The 19773-nt window shown below is 43.3% G+C and overlaps 1 protein-coding gene across 1 annotated transcript; it reads right to left on the bottom strand.

The window, feature by feature from the left end:
- Nucleotides 1-1792: 1792 nt before the first annotated feature.
- LOC109894082 (zinc finger protein 205-like) lies at nt 1793-18595 on the bottom strand. Its single transcript, XM_020487311.2, has 7 exons — nt 18115-18595; nt 8709-8839; nt 8375-8530; nt 6451-6612; nt 6012-6120; nt 4727-4854; nt 1793-4283 (listed from the first exon to the last, which is right to left on the bottom strand). The coding sequence occupies exons 1-7, from the start codon at nt 18371-18373 to the stop codon at nt 3423-3425; spliced, it is 1806 nt and encodes a 601-aa protein (XP_020342900.2). The 5' UTR covers nt 18374-18595; the 3' UTR covers nt 1793-3422.
- Between the last annotated feature and the right edge of the window lie 1178 nt (nt 18596-19773).

Raw genomic sequence — 19773 nt, 5'->3', positions numbered from 1 at the left:
AGGGGGTGCTCCCTCTGCTGTTTTCTGAAGTCCACGATCATCCCTTTTGTTTTGTTGACGTTGAGTGAGGAGGTTTTCTTGACACCACACTCCGAGTGCCCTCACCTCCTCCCTCTCTTGTCGTTGTTGGTAATCAAGCCCACTACTGTTGTGTCATCTGCAAACTTGATGATTGAGTTGGAGGCGTGCATGGCCACGCAGTCATGGGTGAACAGGGAGTACAAGAGGGTGCTGAGCACGCACCCTTGTGGGGCTCCAGTGTTGAGGGTCTGCAAAGTGGAGATGTTGTTTCCTACCTTCACAACCTGGGGGCGGCCCGTCAGAAAGTCTAGGACCCAATTGCACAGGGCCTCCAGCTTGATGATGAGCTTGCAGGGTACTATGGTGTTAAATGCTGGAGTCAATGACCGGCCCCCTCCTGCCAGTTGAGGACTTGTGAGGCGTCTGTTTCTCAAACTAGACACTCTAATGTACTTGTCCTCTTGCTCAGTTGTGCATTGGGGCCTCCAACTCCTCTTTCTATTCTGGTTAGAGCCCGTTTGCGCTGTTCTGTGAAGGGAGTAGTACACAGCGCTGTATGAGATCTTCAGTTTCTTGCCAATTTCTCGCATGGAATAGCCTTCATTTCTCAGAACAAGAACAGACTGACGAGTTTCAGAAGAAAGTCTTTGTTTCTGGCCATTTTGAGCCCGTAATCGAACCCACAAATGCTAATGCTCCGCATACTCAACTAGTCTAAAGGCCAGTTTAATTGCTTCTTTAATCAGCACAACAGTTTTCAGCTGTGCTAACATAATTGCAAAAGTGTTTTCTAATGATCAATTAGCCTTTTAAAATTATAAACTTGGATTAGCTAACACAACGTGCCATTGGAACACAGGAGTTATGGTTGCTGATAATTGGCCTCTGTAAGCCTATGTAGAAATTCCATTAAAAATCTGCCGTTTCCAGCTACAATAGTCATTTACAACATTAACAATGTCTACACTGTATTTCACTGCATTGTATATTTTCTTAATTCCATTCCTTTACTTAGACTTGTGTGTATTGTGTATATGTTGTGAAATTGTTAGATATTACTTGTTAGATATTACTGCACTGTTGGAGCTAGAAACACAAGCATTCTGCTACACCCGCAATAACATCTGCTAAACACGTGCATGTGACCAATAAAAGATTATTTGATTTGGTGAAGTCTCACAAACTCCCCTATGGCAGATAGATAAAGATGTACATGTAAACAAATGAATAGCTGAGGGAAGCCTTTCTGAAATAAACAGGCCACATCTGATTTACAAAGTAACTCATATTTTATGCAACACTATTACACTAACCTCTATCACGATAACTTGCTGGGTTGAGGTTCCACTCCCCTCATCAACAGTGAATGGTTGGTCATCTCTCCATGTATTGTGTCCCACTGGCTTCACAAAGCTCCTGTGGCCTCCAGTGAGATGTCTTTCACTTGAGAGAGTGATTGGGGTAAAAGCTGGTTAGGTTAACTACTGTCAATGCTCAACGGTATGTTGTACACTATTGACACTGTCTAGAATTGGCCAGGATGTAAGGTAACACTTCTCATAACTTCTTGATATACTATTTATTGATTGATGTATTATGTTCCATGTATCACATTGTTTTCAATGGGTAAATAATAGGAAATGCAGTAAATCAAGAATCCTGTTAGAATATGATATTGTGTCTTTGCGCAAGGTAACAAAGTAATCAGGTGAATTATTGCATACTATCCAAAACCTGTCTAAGACCCATATGTGGTTAACACATCTAAATGAACATACACCGAGGGGAATGGGGCATTATGCACTGTAAGGGATCTCGTCCTCCTCTTCTGAGGAAGAGTAGCGAGAAGGATCGGAGGACCAATGCGCAGCGTGGTAAATGTTCATGATGTAATCTTTAATAAATCAAAATGAACACAGAAATACAAAACAATAAAGTGAACGAACGAAAATCGAAACAGTTCTGTCTGGAGACACACACAAAGACAGAAAATAAACACCCACAACTCAAAAGTGAAACCAGGCTACCTAAGTATGATTCTCAATCAGGGACAACGATTGACAGCCGCCTCTGATTGAGAACCATACTGGGCCGAACACAGGAATCCCAAATTATAGAAAAACGAACATAGACATCCCACCCAACTCACGCCCTGACCATACTAAAACAAAGATATAATAACAGAACTAAGGTCAGAACGTGACATGCACCTCTTGCCATTCATCTGTCTTCTGCTAAATGTACCTCTTGCCATTCATCTGTATCGGTCGACTGTCTTAGAATAAAAAACATGAGCTGGCGCACACCCAGAAAAATTATTTTATCAGTACTGGGACAACTGGCGAGGACGCGCTATCATGCCCCCTTCAGTTCCGGTACCTGTAGTTGCCGCCGCAATTCCGTTTTCATTCTAGCTTTGCCTTTACAGTGCCTTCCAAAAGTATGCAGACCCCTTGACTTTTTCCACATTTTGTTACATTATAGCCTTATTCTAAAATTTATTAAATAGTTTTTTCCCCCTCATCAATATGCACACAATACCCAATAATAACAAAGCAAAAACAGTTTTAAAAAAAAATTATTGCTAGTTTATTAAAAATATAAAACTGAAATATCAAATTTACACAAGTATTCAGACCCTTTACTCAGTACTTTGTTAAAGCACCTTTGGCAGCGATTTCAGCCTTGAGTCTTCTTGGGTATAATGCCACAAGCTTGGCACACTTGTATTTGGAGAGTTTCTCCCATTCCTCTCTGCAGATCCTCTCAAGCTCTGTCGGGTTGGATGGGGAGCGTAGCTGCACAGCTATTTTCAGGTCTCACCAGAAATGGTTGATCGGGTTCAAGTCCGGGCTCTGGCTGGGCCACTCAAGGACATTCAGAGACTTGTCCTGAAGCCACTCCTGCATTGTCTTGGCTGTGTGCTTAGGGTCATTGTCCTGTTGGAAAGTGAACTTTCGCCCCAGTCTGAGGTCCTGAGCGCCCTGGAGCAGGTTTTAATCAAGGATCTTTGTACTTTGCTCCATTCATCTTTGCCTCGATCCTCACTAGTCTCCTAGTCTCTGCCACTGAAAAACATCCCCACAGCATGATGCTGCTACCATCATGCTTCACCGTAGGGATGGTGCCAGGTTTCCTCCAGACGCGCCGGTTGGCATTCAGGCCAAAGAGTTCAAACCTGGTTTCATCAGACCAGAGAATATTGAACTATACTTGTTCTAGCCTAGGTTTACTATCTCTCTAAAAAACAGTTATTAACACAAGCCTGTTAAATAATTCAAAGTTAAAGGGGTATGTGGTTAATTACCCTCTTATCCCAAGACACTAAACATGATAACTATAATATGTCAGATAAAGAATTATTCCCAGATATCACCTAATGTACATCTCAAGACACACTGCTACGATTTCTTCCCATTGTGGACACTCCTATGTCTGATAAGGCTACTCAGGAAGGAGAAGCTCTTGTGACATAATTTGCAATTGAAGCTGTCCTTGGTGTGAACAGTCTGGTGCTGCTTCACATACCTTGCCTCAGCAAAGTGCTTCCCACACGTGGGGCAGGCATAAGGCTTGTCGGCGTCTGACCTAATGCTCGGCCTCCCACATTGTGACCCAATGACACCAGAGGAGGTAGAAGCATGAGTTTTTGAGCTCCCTCCTTGACCTCTAGCCATTGTTTGGGTGTTGTTGGAATTGTGTGCTGTGTTATAGGCTAGGTACCTCTTATGGTGAACGCCCATCCTGACACTGTCTGTATTGGTGGGGTAAACCTGAGGTAAGTGAGGAAGGCTAGACCCAGGCCTTCTATGAACCAAGTCACCAGGCATTGGACGAGGCCCTGAAGGAGAAGACAGACTTGCTGATAGACTACCACCAGGGGGGGCTCCCATCACTCTCTGTGAAGGCTGAAGCCCAGGGTGACCTGCTCTGTTCATCATGGATACTGTGGTGTTTGTATCATAGGAACAGGAGGGTTGATCTCTATCAGCCCCAGACTGCAGACTGGAACCTCTGTTTCTCTGATGACCAACAGGACTGTGGTGGTTCAGTCCACCTGTCCACTGGTTGTGTTCTGTGTAGTGGTTGTGGTGGAGTCCCTGTCCCTCACGGTTGGGTCCTAATTCTGACTCGGGAAGGAAGAGTGATGGCTCCAGATCCAGGGTTTTGATCCGGGGCCAGGGTTTGTGACCACCCACCTCAGATGTCCAGTCTCTTCCGTCAGCAACACCAGACATCAGCTGGTCCTCATGGACTGCAGACTGTAAACACAAATTGTACAGAAAAGCATAAAGGTTTATATAAGAAACTCTTTGCTGTACACACAGAAGCATGGCATGATATTATAAAATGTTAACCACTGTCAAGTACCTAACAATATGGAGCCATTGGAGTTTACTATGAAACAATGTCCATAAGTGTTGATTCAAAAAGGAAATATGCTTTGGTTCGACTGAGATGAGGGAAACTCAGTCTCTGCAATAATACAAAAATAACCAAGTCAGTCAGCATAGCTACCTGTTCTCCCCCCCGCATACAGACACCTCCCTGTCCCCGCAGACCAAATCTACGCCTCACCCTGCTCTCAGCCAGTCTGTTGTCATGGAGACTTAAGTTTGGTTGTTGTTTTGTGTTCGACTTTCTTTTTCTGGTTAACACTGTTGTTCCCCAGCCCAGAGTTGAGGACGCTGTCCCACCCACTGACCTCCACTATGTCACCTCTGGTCCTGGCCTGCTCGGTAATGTTGTCCCCTGGGCCCTTGGCTGCACCCGTCTGGATCTGGAAATCTAAGACGGCCGCCCAGTCTCCTCTGTTAGCCTCCAGCCAACCACCTGCAGGAGGTTAGAAAATGGACTTTACAAACATGGCAGAGAAAATGCTACAGATGGAGTTTTTCTTTATCAATTACCTGGTCAAGCTAGCGACCCACCTCGACAACATCTGGTGAAATTGCAGAGCGCCAAATTCAAAATACAGAAATACTCATAATAAACATTCATAAAAGTTACAAGTGTTATACATCGGCTTAAAGATTAACTTCTTGTTAATCCAGCCACTGTGTCAGATTTCAAAAAGGCTTTACGGCGAAAGCATACCATGCGATTATCTGCATACAAACATTTTCAAGCCAAGTAGAGGAGTCACGAAAGTCAGAAATAGCAATAGAATTACTCACTTACCTTTGATGATCTTCATCTGGTTGCAGTCACAAGAGTCCCTGTTACACAATAAATGTTTGTTTTGTTCGATAAAGTCCCTCTTTATATCCCAAAAACTCTGTTTTGTTGGCACATTTTGTTCAGTAATCCACTGACTTGAAGGAGATCACAACATGCAGACGAATACATCCTAATAGTACCGGTAAAGTTTGTTGAAACAAATCAAACGATGTTTATAATTAATCGTTAGACAATAGGTTGTCTATTGTCTAAATAATTGATCATATTTCAACCGTACAATAGCGTATTCAATAGAAAGGAAAAACAACAAAGGGCGCGCAATCGGTCAGACGCAAACCAGCGCTGCTTGATTCTACAGTCCACTTACACAATGGTCTCATTCTTCCTCATTTTTCAGAATACAAGGGTGAAACAATGTCTAAAGACTGTTGACATCTAGTGGAAGCCACAGGAACTGCAATCTGGGTCCTAACCCATTACATACTGTATAGGTATTCAATTGAAAAGTACCCACATAAAAAAAATCCCACTTCCTGGATGGATTTTCCCCAGGTTTTCGCTTGCCATATCAGTTTTGTTATACTCACAGACATTATTTTAACAGTTTTGGAAGCTTTAGAGTGTTTTATATCCAATACTACCAATTATATGCATATCCTAGCTTCTGGGCCTGAGTAACAGGCAGTTTACTTTGGGCACCTCATTCATCCAAACTTCCAAATACTGCCCCCTATCCCCAAAAAGTTTTAAGATGTGTGTTTTTGTATGCAAACATAAGTTGCTCTATGTTATAATTATTTCTCCCTTACCTTGCTCCCCCATCTTTAGTCCACTCAGGTCAATGCTCTCTGGTTCGTCTTCTATCATCTCCTCTTTGACCAGCAGCAGATCAGGCTTCCCATCCTCCATGTCTACTGACTGTAAGAGATACAGAGTGAGAGGATGTTGGATCAAGAAATCTGATATGAGCACCCTGCTATGGAGCACCTTCTGATTGGGCAATGAGGGATTGCTTTGAGTACTTTGGAAACTTGTTGATTTGATTACTTGACACTTTTTCATGGTTTGATCATTCAAACGTATGGTCTCACACTTAAGACAACATTCACCTAGATCTGGGACGGTACCTAGAAAGAGTCTCAAAGTAGAAGTGCTGATCGAAGATCAGGTCCTTCTCTGTCTACATTGTTTAATTCATTAGGATCTGAAAGGAAAAACCATTCAGACAGTAGTTTACAGTGGGCTCACCTCAGTGAGACTGTGTGTGGTCCTGTGCAGCTCAGCTGGTTCCTCTGTGGGTTCAGGAGGAGGTGTAGTCTGGTTGTCCTCCATGACCAGGTTCCCCTCAGTGTTCCCCAGACCCTCCTCACAACCATCCTCCTTCACCAGCAGCACCTCTGGACCCTCCTCCTGGAAGAGAGGTGATATAGATTACAGACATACACTGCCTCAGGTACGTACACACACACACAGATAAAACACACTTTCAACATGGAGTGTTTACCCATCCCCACTACGTTTGAGTCCTATACTGTAGATACAGAATTACTTTATTGTTGTTAAACCCATCACGGAGGACATAAATATGATGTGGGTAAATATGAGTCAGCTATGATAAGTCAAAAGTCATCATATGACAAACTTGACTAAACTATATAGAATTGTACAGTAAGTGTTAGTGTGTAAGTGTATTTAAGTGTATATTGGTTATAAAGTGCTGTTGGGTTCATACAAAATAGGGTGAGATCAGATGTGATGTATATTAAAGAGTCTCAATGAAAGTCTTAGAATGAAAAGTCCCATTTTGTGTTTATTAAACATAAACAAGTTTTAAATACACTATATATGAAAACCACATATACACATCTCAACAAAAAATTGATAACTTGCATACATTTTCTAATAAAAAATGTATTGGAACAACATTTTGTAGTTTAACAGAAGTAATGAAATAGACACCTACACAGTACAAACACAATATGTATCAGACTTTAGGCTTATATATGCCTTATATATCACACAATGTCTGGATGCAATATTCTACCCAGAAATATTCAACACTGAAATCTGTTATTCCAAATATATCTGTGGACCTTTTCTGCTGACAACCATGAAAATATACATTTGTCTTTAATGCAGTGTTTGATGTAAATGTCAGAAGCTATTGAGTGGAATGGTTTTTCTGCTGGTGTATCCTGAGGTAGCTCCTCTCTGAGAACCTCTTCCCGCAGTGCGTACAGGCAAACGGCCTCTCTCGGGTGTGGACCATATGATGCCTCTTCAGCTGGTCCTGACGGGAGAACCGCTTCTCACACTGGCGGCAGCTGTAGGGTTTCTCCCCTGAGTGGACCCTCTGGTGCCTCTTCAGGTCACCAGCCTGGGCGAAGCGCACGTGACACTGGGTACAGCTGAAGGGTTTCTCCCCAGTGTGGACCCTCTTGTGGATTTCCACCTTCTGCGGGCAGCTGAAGCCTTTGTTACAGAACATGCAGAGGAACCGTTTCTCTTTACTATTGCCTGATGTGGCTCCCCCTCCCTGAGCCTGGGCTCTAGCTCCGTCGTTTGAGTTTAATACCTGATCGAAAAGGATGTGGCTGTGTGAATCGGAAGGTGCCATCAACGTGGACACTGGGTCGCGATCCCTGAACACGTGAAAAGGGGAGTGGGTGGCGACATTTTGATTTGTCTCTAAGCTTTCCCTGTAGTCTAAGAAATCTCTGCCCTGCGAGTGTCTGTCTCCTAGGTGACCATTCCATGTGGGCAGTACGTTGCCCTCCAATTTTACAGTCACTTCATCTACGACTAAACCCTCACCTATCTTATCTAGACAACCTTCAGAGTATACACTACTACTGTACCGGTTCCATTTCCCTCTAGACAGATCAGTCTGTGTTTCTAAACCCAAGGGCATGTTGCCAGGGTCCATCTCTGTAGCGTAAGAACAAGACAGATCATCAACGACAGTGTCTAACGCGTCACCATCACCATCTCCACGGAAATGACCCATCCTCTGGCGAAATACCGGTAGGTACTCTGAGCCGGAAACAGCTGGACAGCTCAGTCTCTCTGGTTCTGATCTGTGTTCAGATCCTGTGTGTAAGAGCCTGTGTGTTACAGTTAAAGTCTCGGTGTCTGTCTCTGACTTGAGGACGGCGTTCGGCGTTCCACTGACCTCCAAGATGCTGTGTCTGGTCCTGGCCTGGGGCGCGGCGGTAAGGTCCTCCGGCGCTACAGCCGCTGTTTCAGTCTGGATGTCTCTGCTGTGCCGTGGGTCCTTCTCTCCTTCAGATCTCTCTTGCTTGACTCCAGGACCTGCAGCCTCTGCAGACTGACAAGAAGAGAGGAGGTTATTATTGGTACATGAGTTGAATTGGATAACAATGTGGTAGTGAGGTCTCAAAATCCCCTATGGCAAATAGATGAATAGCTGAGGGGAGCCTTTCTGAAATTAAAAACGGGCCACATTTTATGTACTGTCATTGTTAATGTTACATTATGACACTAACCTCTATCACAATAACGTGCTGGGTTGAGGTTCCACTCCCCTCATCAACAGTGATTGGTTGGTCATCTCTCCATGTGTTGTGTTCCGCTGGCTTCACAAAGCTCCTGTGGCCTCCAGTGAGATGTGCTTCACCTGAGAGAGTGATTGGGGGAAACGGGTAGTTAACTTAGGTACTGTCAATGCTCAACGCTATATTGTACACTTGACACTGTCTACAAGTGGCAAGGATGTCCCTTCTCATAAATTCTTGACATACTATTTATTGATTGATTGATTGATTATGTTCCATGCATTACATTATTTTAATAGAGTATGACAATAGGAAATTCAGTAAATCAAGAATCTGGTTAGAATATGATAATACGAATTGGGTTAGAATATAATATTGTGTTATATTGTGTCTCTGTGTTAGAATAATTCATTCTTAATTGACCTGCCTGGTAAATACATTTTTTGCAAGATAGCTAAGTAATCAGCGGAAGTGCTACATCAGGCCCAGACACAGGCATAAGTGACATAAGTGGTCACTTAGGGGCCCCATTCCCCCCCAAAAAAATATGTATAGAGTGCCTTGAGAAAGTATTGACACCCCTAGACTTTTTCCACATTTTGTTGTGTTACAGCCTGAATTTAAAATGGACTACATTTGGATTTTTGGGGGGTCACTGGCCTACAAACAATACACCATAATGTCAAAGTGGAATTATGTTTTGGGGATTTTTTAAAAACAAATAAAATGTAAAAAGTAAAGTAATAAGTATTCAGGCATAAATAAGTTCAGGATAAACATTTCCTGAACAAGTTACATAATAAGTTGCATGGACTCACACTGTGTGAAATAATAGTGTTTAACATGACTCATCTCTGTACCCCACACATACAACTATCTGTAAGGTCTCAGTCGAAGCAGTGAATTTAAAACACAGATTCAATACCTCGCAAAGAAGGGCACTTATTGGTAGAAGGGTAAAAAAAAACTAAACAGGCATAGAATATCCCTTTGAACATGGTGACGTTATTAATTACACTTTGAATGGTGTATAAATACACCCAGTCACTACAAAGATACAGGTGTCCTTACTCACTCGGTTTCCAGAGAGGAAGAAAACCGCTTATGGTTTAATGGCTGTGATAGGAAAAACTGAGGATGGACCGACAACATTGTAGTTACTCCACAATACTAACATAAATGACAAGAGTGAAAAGAAGGAAGCTTGTACAGAATCAAAAATATGCATCATGCTTGCAACAAGGCAATAAAGTAATACTGCAAAAAAATGTGGCAAAGCAATTAAGTTTTTGTACCACTCCATATTTTCAAGCATAGTGGTGTCTGAATCATGTTATGGGAATTATTGTAATCGTTAAGTACAGGGGATTTTTTTGTTGTTAATAAACTTAATGGAGCTAAGCACAGGCAAAAACCTACAGGAAAATCTGGTTCAGTCTGCTTTCCAACAGACACAGGGAGATTAATTCACCTTTCAGCAGGACAATAACCTTAAACACAAGGACAAATTTGCACTGGAGTTGCTTACCAAGTAGACAGTGAATGTTCCTGAGTGGCTGTGTTTAATTTTCTTAAATCTATGGAACTGAAAATGGTTGTCTAGCAACAACCTATTTGACAGAGCTTGAACAATTTTTTATAATTAGCTCATGTTGCACAATCCAGGTGAGGAATGCTTTTAGAGACTTACCCAGAAAGACTCACAGCTGTCATCGCTGCCAAAGGTAAGTCTACAAAGTATTGACTCAGGGGTGTGAATACTTATGTAAATTAAATATTTTTGTATTTAATTTTCAATAAATTTGCTAAAATTTCCAAAAACATGTTTCCACTTATGGGGTAGTGTGTAGATTAGTGAGAAACAATTATAATTAAATCCATTTTGAATTAATGCTGTAACACAACAAAATGTGGAATAAGCCAAGTGGTATGAATACTTGAAGGCACTCACCGGCAAGTTTATTAGGTATACTACCTCATTCACGAAAATGTGACAACCGAAGACAGGCTTCATCAGCGCCGCACACACCACTTGGAGGCAGTATGCATTTTGAAAACATTTTCGGTACCCCATGGCAACACGTGTAGAACTTCAGGAAATTAACTCTAAAACATTCTCTGCCTTCAAACTTTTGCGTAGGCCCCCCAAAAGGTTAGGGCCAGCCCCATCGTTGCCGGAAAACGTGTGGCGAGACAGTATTTGCCCCAGTACTTTTCAATCTCAAAGCAGCAGCAGCAGCAAATGCGTTTACCAGACATATTCATTAGTTAATGTCATAGAAAAATGTTTTGCAACGGAAAAGAAAGCAGCCGTTTCTTATTGGACAAGTTTACATAGCAACTCCCCCAATTTCAGCCTGTTTTCCTCCGTTTTGTCTAGTGACGCGGTAGCCCCATGCTTGCTGTGACAGGTGGATTCACTTGTCAGTCACAGTGGTCTCCTAGCTACAGCCTCCAAAGCCTTATCAACTACTAGTTCAACCACCAGCACCTGGTCAAAGACGGTACAGTATGAAGATAGGCAGAAACTGCTTCTCCAATAGAAATCCCTGATCACGCATGTAGGCGAGGTCATTGCAACGTTGGCTAGCTTTACTCATGCGCAGAAACATGTCATCGGGTCTAACATTTGCAGGCCGTCAGATCAAAGACACTACTTCAATCTAAAGTTGTTTTTGTTCTCTCATCGACTTCTCAAACCCCGGCCTGGTCTGTTTGGTCTGCTTCGCAAGGGTTCCCAGAAGTCTCGCAATGTTGCGTCTCGGTTTAGAACCTCTGTGACCTCGTTGTTTGGCTGTCCTTGCTATCAGGGATCCTTGGGACGTCCCTACCCCATTGAAGTTGAAAGGTAAAATGGTTAGGGGTTTAGGGTAGGTATGTCCTAAGGATTTTGGATAGAACTAACAATTGTTTGACTTGTACTTTGCCTCTTTCTTCGCTCACATTCTGTGAATTTGAATTTGTGTTTTTGTTAGCTAGTGTAAGTCTTCTTATACCTGCCTCATGAGAGAGCGAACACACATTTTCATGGAAAACAGAGTATGTGTTAATAAAAGCAGTTAAAGCAGTTTATTTAAAATGGCGCCAGAAGAAATTGTGCTATTGTGTTTTTTGTGTGTGTTATTTGTAACTTATTTTGTTCATAATGTTTCTGCAACCGTATCTTACGGCAAAAAAGAGCTTCTGGATATCAGGACAGCGATCACTCACCTCGGATTAGACAACGATTTTTTCTACAACAAAGACGGCGCACAAGACATTCTCCAAACACCCCACAGGACCGACATCCCCGTTATTTGCAAGAGGAAGCGACGCAGGTACAGAGGATAAAGAGCCGGATGCCTGGTCAGGACCCGGAGAAGGCGACTGGGAAAGCTGCCATTACCGTCAATACTACTCGCCAACGTGCAATCATTGGACAATAAATTAGACGAGGTACGATCATGAATATCCTACCAACGGGACTTCAATAACTGTAATATCCTATGTTTCACGGAATCGTGGCTGAATGACGACATGGATATTCAGCTAGCGGGATATATGCTGCATCGGCAAGATAGAACAACACACTCCGGTAAGACAAGGGGGGCGGTCTGTGCATATTTGTAAGCAATAGCTGGTGCACGAAATCTAAGGAAGTCCCTAGATTTTGCTCGCCTGAAGTAGAGTATATTGTGATAAATTGCAGGCCACTACTTGCCTAGAGTGTTTTCAGCTATACTTTTTTGTGGCTGTTTATTTACCGCACTCAGTCAGCTGAATAAGGAAATAAGCAAGCACCACAGGAAGCACCAGTGACTCTGTCTATAGAAAAGTGGTCAGATGAAGCAGATGTTAAACTACAGGACTGTTTTGCTATCACAGACTGCAACATGTTCCGGGATTCTTCCGATGGCATTGAGCAGTACACCACATCTGTCACTGGCTTTATCAACATGTGCATTGAGGACGTCGTCCCCACAGTGACTGTACATACCCCAACCAGAAGCCATGGATTACAGGCAACATTCACACTGAGCTAAAGGGTAGAGCTGCCGCTTTCAAAGTGCGTCACTCTAACCCGGAAGCTTACAAGAAATCCTGCTATGCCCTGTGACGAACCATCAAACAGGCAAAGCGTCAATACAGGGTTAAGATTGAATCATACTACACCGGCTCCGACACTCGTCTTTTGTGGCAGGGCTTGCAAACTATTACAGACTACAAAGGGAAGCACAGCTGCGAGCTGCCTAGTGACAGGAGCCTACCAGACGAGCTAAATCACTTCTATGCTCGCTTCGAGGCAACCAAGACTGAGGCATGCATGAGAGCATCAGCTGTTCTGGACGACTGTGTGATCACGCTCTCTGTAGCCGACATGAGTAAGACGTTTAAACAGGTCAACATACACAAGGCTGTGGGGCCAGACGGATTACCAGGACGTGTGCTCCGGGCATGGGCTGACCAACTGGCAGGTGTCTTCACTGACATTTTCAACATGTCCCTGATTGAGTCTGTAATACCAACATGTTTCAAGCAGACCACCATAGTCCCTGAGCCCAAGAACACAAAGGCAACCTGCCTAAATGACGACAGACGCGTAGCACTCATGGCCGTAGCCATGAAGTGCTTTGAAAGGTTGGTAATGTTGGTAATCAACACCATTATCCCAGAAACCCTAGACCCACTCCAATTTACATACCGCCCAAACAGATCCACAGATGATGCAATCTCTATTGCACTCCACACTGCCCTTTCCCACCTGGACAAATGAACACCTACGTGAGAATGCTATTCATTGACTACAGCTCAGCGTTCAACACCACAGTACCCTCAAAGTTCTTCACTAAGCTAAGGATCCTGGGACTAAACACCTCCCTCTGCAACTGGATCCTGTACTTCCTGACGGGCCACCCCCAGGTGGTGAGGGTAGGTAGCAACACATCTGCCACTCTGATCCTCAACACTGGAGCTCCACAGGGGTGCATGCTCAGTCCCCTCCTGTACTCCCTGTTCACCCACAACTGCATAGGCAGGCACGACTACAACACCATCATCAAGTTTGCAGACGACACAACAGTGGTAGGCCTGATCACTGACAACGATGAGACAGCCTATAGGGAGGAGGTTAGAGACCTGGCCGGTGGTGCAAGAATAACAATCTATCCCTCAACGTAACCAAGACTAAGGAGATGATTGTGGACTACAGGAAAAGGAGAACCGAGCACGCCCCCATTCTCATCGACGGTGCTGTAGCGGAGCAGGTTCAGAGCTTCAAGTTCGTCTGTGTCCACATCAACAACAAACTAGAATGGTCCAAGCACACCAAGACAGTCGTGAAGAGGGCACGACAAAGCCTATTCCCCCTTAGGAAACTGAAAAGATTTGGCATGTGTCCTCAGATCCTCAAAAGTTTCTACAGATGCAACATCGAGAGCATCACTGCCTTGTACGGCAATTGCTCGGCCTCTGACCGCAAGGCAATACAGAAGGTAGTGCGTACGGCCCGGTACATCCCTGGGGCTAAGCTGCCTGCCATCCAGGACCTCTACACCAGGCGGTATCAGAGGAAGGCCCTAAAAATTGTCAAAGACCCCAGCCACCCCAGTCATAGACTGTTCTCTCTATTACCGCTTGGCAAGCGCTACCCGAGTGCCAAGTCTAGGACAAAAAGGCTTCTTGACAGTTTTTACCCCAAAGCCATAAGACCCCTGAACAGGTAATCAAATGGCTACCCAGACTATTTGCATTGTGTTCCCCCCCCCCCCCAACCCCTCTTTTTACACTGCTGCTACTCTGTTTATCATATATGCATAGTCACTTTAACTATACATTCATGTACATACTACCTCAATTGGGCCGACCAACCAGTGCTCCCGCACATTGGCTAACCGGGCTATCTGCATTGTGTCCCGCCACCCGCCAACCCCTCTTTTACGCTACTGCTACTCTCTGTTCATCATATATGCATAGTCACTTTAGCTATACATTCATGTACATACTACCTCAATCAGTCTGACTAACCGGTGTCTGTATGTAACCTCGCTACTTTTATAGCCTCGCTGCTGTATATAGCCTGTCTTTTTACTGTTGTTTTATTTCTTTACTTACCTATTGTTCACCTAATACCTTTTCTGCACTGTTGGTTAGAGCCTGTAAGTAAGCATTTCACTGTAAAGTTTACACCTGTTGTATTCGGTGCATGTGACAAGTAAACTTTAATTTGATTTGACAACATTAGCTCGATATATAGATGCTTCCAGAAGCTAACGTTAATATTATTTTAGACCAGGGGCTCAACTTTGGTTTTTAGAAGTGGGGGGGACATAACTTTTCTTCTTTTATTATTATTTATCCAGTCAGATACACTCCAAATCAAATTAGATTTTTCACATGCGCCGAATACGACGTTACAGTGAAATGCTTACTTACAAGCCCTTACAACCAACAATGCAGTTAAGAAAAAGAAGTGTTAAGTAAAAAAAAAAATAGCAAGGCTATATACAGGGGGTACCGGTACAGAGTCAATGTGCAGGGGCACAGGTCAGTCGAAGTAATATGTACATGTAGGTAGAATTAAAGTGACTATGCATAGATAATAAACAGAGTAGCAGCAGGGTAGCAGAGAGGAGGGGGGGGACAATGCAAATAGTATAGGTCGCCATTTGATTAGCTGTTTGAGAGTCTTATGGCTTGGGGGTATAAACTGTTAAGAAAACTTTTGGACCTAGACTTGGCGCTCCAGTACCGCTTGCTGTGCGGTAGCAGAGAGGACAGTCGATGACTAGGGTGACCATTTTTAAGGCCTTCCTCTGACACCGCCTGGTATAGTGGTCCTGGATGGCAGGAAGCTTGGCCCCAGTGATGTACTGGGCTATTGGCACTACCCTCTGTAGTGCCTTGTGGCCGGAGGCTGAGCAGTTGCCATACCAGGCAGTGATGCAACCAGTGCTCTCAATGGTGCAGCTGTAGAACTTTTTGAGGATCCATGCCAAATCTTTTCAGTCTCCTAAGGGGGAATAGGCTTTGTTCCAGAAACAGCCTACCCGACCGCTCGGAGGAGTCCGCATGGTCCTAAAGCACACTGTTGCCTGGTTTTGTATCACATTCCAATGATACATTTCAGAATGTGGAGGGGACGTGTCCCCCCGCCCCTAGTGAAAGTTGCGTCCCCTGATTTAGACTCACGATCTGCTGCTACCAAAGGCTTAGGGATACTGAAGTTTCTGAAAAGGTTAGTCAGCCAGTTTATTAGTCCAGTAATGTTCGTTTGCATATTACTTTATTTCAACTGCTGGTGATTATTCAAATGTTTCCAGAGCAAATGTCCCGGCCTTAAAAGTAAAAAACCTACAAATTCCACCACAGAGCAGTCTACACAGACAATGTGAACACATTTGTCCAACCATAACAGATGCATAGCTAATGCAGAAAGAGAGAGTTGATGGATTCTAGCACCACCATAACTTTTGCAAATACAGAGATTGACGCCCTGATGGCTGCCTGTCTTGATTACCAAAGTAATTTTCCAATCGTTTCGTTCTGAACAGAACCATTATTTTTTGGGGTTCCGTTCCACTGTTCAGACCAGCAAACTACATTTCTGAACCGGTTTGAACCAAAGAAAAATACCGGATTATATAGTTCCTTTCTAAACCAATTAAATATAATTTTGTTATTTTCCGGTTTTCTGTTCTGTTCTCTGAACTGGTTCCAACTTACTGATATGAACTGGTAATGCAGGTTTGGTTAGAAGAGTGCAATAGATTGAGTGATATTCAATAAATTATACTTAATGAAAAGGGGGATCAAAGTAGTTGATATAATGATTGAATATATGGATTTTACAGGCAATCAGTTCCTACAGTGAGCACCAGGAAACCAACCTCTGGTGGGACAGATGGAGTCCAGGACAAAAACACAAGGTTAGTGGTTGTATGACTTACACATAACAGCTGTTACAAAGTGTATAGTGTTAAATGTAACCCTGCCTTACATAAAGATTACAGAATGAATAATTGCAGAAGAGCAATGTAATTAGATTAACAACTAATCAAATCAAATTTTATTTGTCACATACACATGGTTAGCAGATGTTAATGCGAGTGTAGCGAAATGCTTGTAGTTCCGACAATGCACTAATAACCAACAAGTAATCTAGCTAACAATTCCAAAACTACTACCTTATAGACACAAGTGTAAGGGGATAAAGAATATGTACATAAAGATATATGAATGAGTGATGGTACAGAGCGGCATAGGCAAGATACAGTAGATGGTATTGAGTACAGTATATACATATGAGATGAGTATGTAAACAAAGTGGCTAGTGATACATGTATTACATAAAGATGCAGTAGATGATATAGAGTACAGTATATACGTATACATATGAGATGAATAATGTAGGGTATGTAAATATTATATTAGGTAGCATTGTTTAAAGTGGCTAGTGATATATTTTACATAATTTCCCATCAATTCCCATTATTAAAGTGGCTGGAGTTGAGTCAGTGTGTTGGCAGCAGCCACTCAATGTTAGTGATGGCTGTTTAACAGTCTGATGGCCTTGAGACAGAAGCTGTTTTTCAGTCTCTCGGTCCCAGCTTTGATGCACCTGTACTGACCTCGCCTTCTAGATGATAGCGGGGTGAACAGGCAGTGGCTCGGGTGGTTGTTGTCCTTGATGATCTTTATGGCCTTCCTGTGACATCGGGTGGTGTAGGTGTCCTGGAGGGCAGGTAGTTTGCCCCCGGTGATGCGTTGTGCAGACCTCACTACCCTCTGGAGAGCCTGACACCACACTCTGAGGGCCCTCACCTCCTCCCTGTAGGCCGTCTCGTCATTGTTGGTAATCAAGCCTACCACTGTTGTGTTGTCCGCAAACTTGATGATTGAGTTGGAGGCGTGCGTGGCCACGCAGTCGTGGGTGAACAGGGAGTACAGGAGAGGGCTCAGAACACACCCTTGTGGGGCCCCAATGTTGAGGATCAGCGGGGTGGAGATGTTGTTGCCTACCCTCACCACCTGGGGGCGGCCCGTCAGGAAGTCCAGTACCCAGTTGCACAGGGCGGGGTCGAGACCCAGGGTCTCGAGCTTGATGACGAGCTTGGAGGGTACTATGGTGTTAAATGCCGAGCTGTAGTCGATGAACAGCATTCTCACGTGAATTGTTTCCAATTCACATGACCCAAAAAAATCCAAGCCCTATAGTCATAACACAGATGAAAAGGGAAGCTATCTATAACAATACTTTGTCATAGCCGAGGAATAGGACCCAGAGTTTTACCTCACCAGGAAAAACTCTAAACAACCAACCCATCTCTTGCATACTATCCAAAAACTGACCAAGTCACAATTCTGGATAACATCTGAACACATGCGCAGAGGGGAACTGGACAATTTATGCAAAATGTACCTCTTGCCATTCCTCTGTATCGGTCGAGGATCTTGACACTACTGGGACGACTGGCGAGGACGCGCTCCCGTGCCACCTTTAGTTCCAATAGCTGTAGTTTCCTCCGCAATCCCCTGTTTTCTTTCTGGCTTTGAGACATTTCCAAACGGAACACTGCATAGTCGTCGTCTACGAGTTTACAGATCTCTGCCACGGCTGCATTCGCTAACACCTCCATGATGGAGGCTATTTGAGTGTGAAAAACCATACAGTTAGCCATTATTGTTAGCGGCTACCTAGCTAGCTAAAAAACATCTATCAACCAAGTCCTGTCTCCAACGCAAATTAAAAACTACCTGATGTAAGTATGTAATGCTGTGCTGTTAAATTAGTCATATTTTGAGTTCCATGGTGTTAATACATTTCTAAATAACAATAAAACCGCTAACGTGGAAATGGTTATTGGTCACTATTTACTTCTGTTTACTACTACTTCTTCTTTGATGAAGTTTAACGGCGGTTGACTTTCAGTAAATGTTGCCTTACCGCCACCTACTAGACTGGAGTATAACCGCCTTATACTTTGCTTTAAACAATTGTTTAATAAGAATAATAAGAAATACCCTACCATTTAACACTACACTCACACAAAAATGTAATTACATATTTAAAAAAACAAACATACTCCACTATTTAAAATCAATTTAGTCCTACTCCAGGCCAACAGGCTGAAAGGATGGGACACCACCACTTAACACATCCTGTAACTCTTCTGATGTCAAGTCTCGCACACCCAAATACCTCTATTCAGCTGCCACCACAAAAATCCAATATTACTGAAACATATCACTTGTTGGTTTATCACTCTGTACTGGTACAGATCTACAACTCACACGCCTCCTCTCAGGATCCCTCCCCCTTGACTCATCGTCCTCTATGTTCTTCATTGCCTCAGCATATGACAACTTCTGCACTACTCTGACCCTGGAAACCTCAACCTGCCTCTCTCACACTAGACATTTCTGATCCCTAGCCCCATGGGCACCCCTACAATTAACACATACCACTACTTTCCTCAATGATACACATTCCTTTGTCTCATGCCCTTCCGCACACTTCTCACACCTAGGAACCTCCCTACACACGGCTGCCAAATGCCCATAAGCTTGACACCTGTAATAACGTAATGTATTAGGCACAAAAACTCATGCATGATAACTTACAACATCACTTTGTTGGGCAAAGACTCACCATCAAAACTCAAAAGAACAGAAAATGACTTATGTTTATCTACTCACACCACCCTATGTGCGTTGCAACAAGCATCACAAACACTGGGATTTTTTTAAATTTCACCTTTATTTAACCAGGTAGGCCAGTTGAGAACACGTTCTCATTTACAACTGCGACCTGGCCAAGATTAAGCAAAGTAGTGTGACAAAAACAACACAGAGTTACACAAGGGATAAACAAACAATAACAAAATAGAAGAAAAAATCTATGTACAGTGTGTGCAAATATAGAAGAGTAGGGAGGTAGGCAATAAATAGGCCATAGAGGTGAAATAATTACAATTTAGTATTAACACTGGAGTGATAGATGTGCATATGATGATGTGCAAGTAGAGATACTGGGGTGCAAGAGGGTAAGTAATAATATGGGAATGAGGTAGTGGAGTGT

The sequence above is a fragment of the Oncorhynchus kisutch genome, linkage group LG7 (assembly GCF_002021735.2).
Source record: "Oncorhynchus kisutch isolate 150728-3 linkage group LG7, Okis_V2, whole genome shotgun sequence".
NCBI lineage: Eukaryota > Metazoa > Chordata > Actinopteri > Salmoniformes > Salmonidae > Oncorhynchus > Oncorhynchus kisutch.
This window is presented reverse-complemented; position numbering and strand designations above follow the sequence as displayed.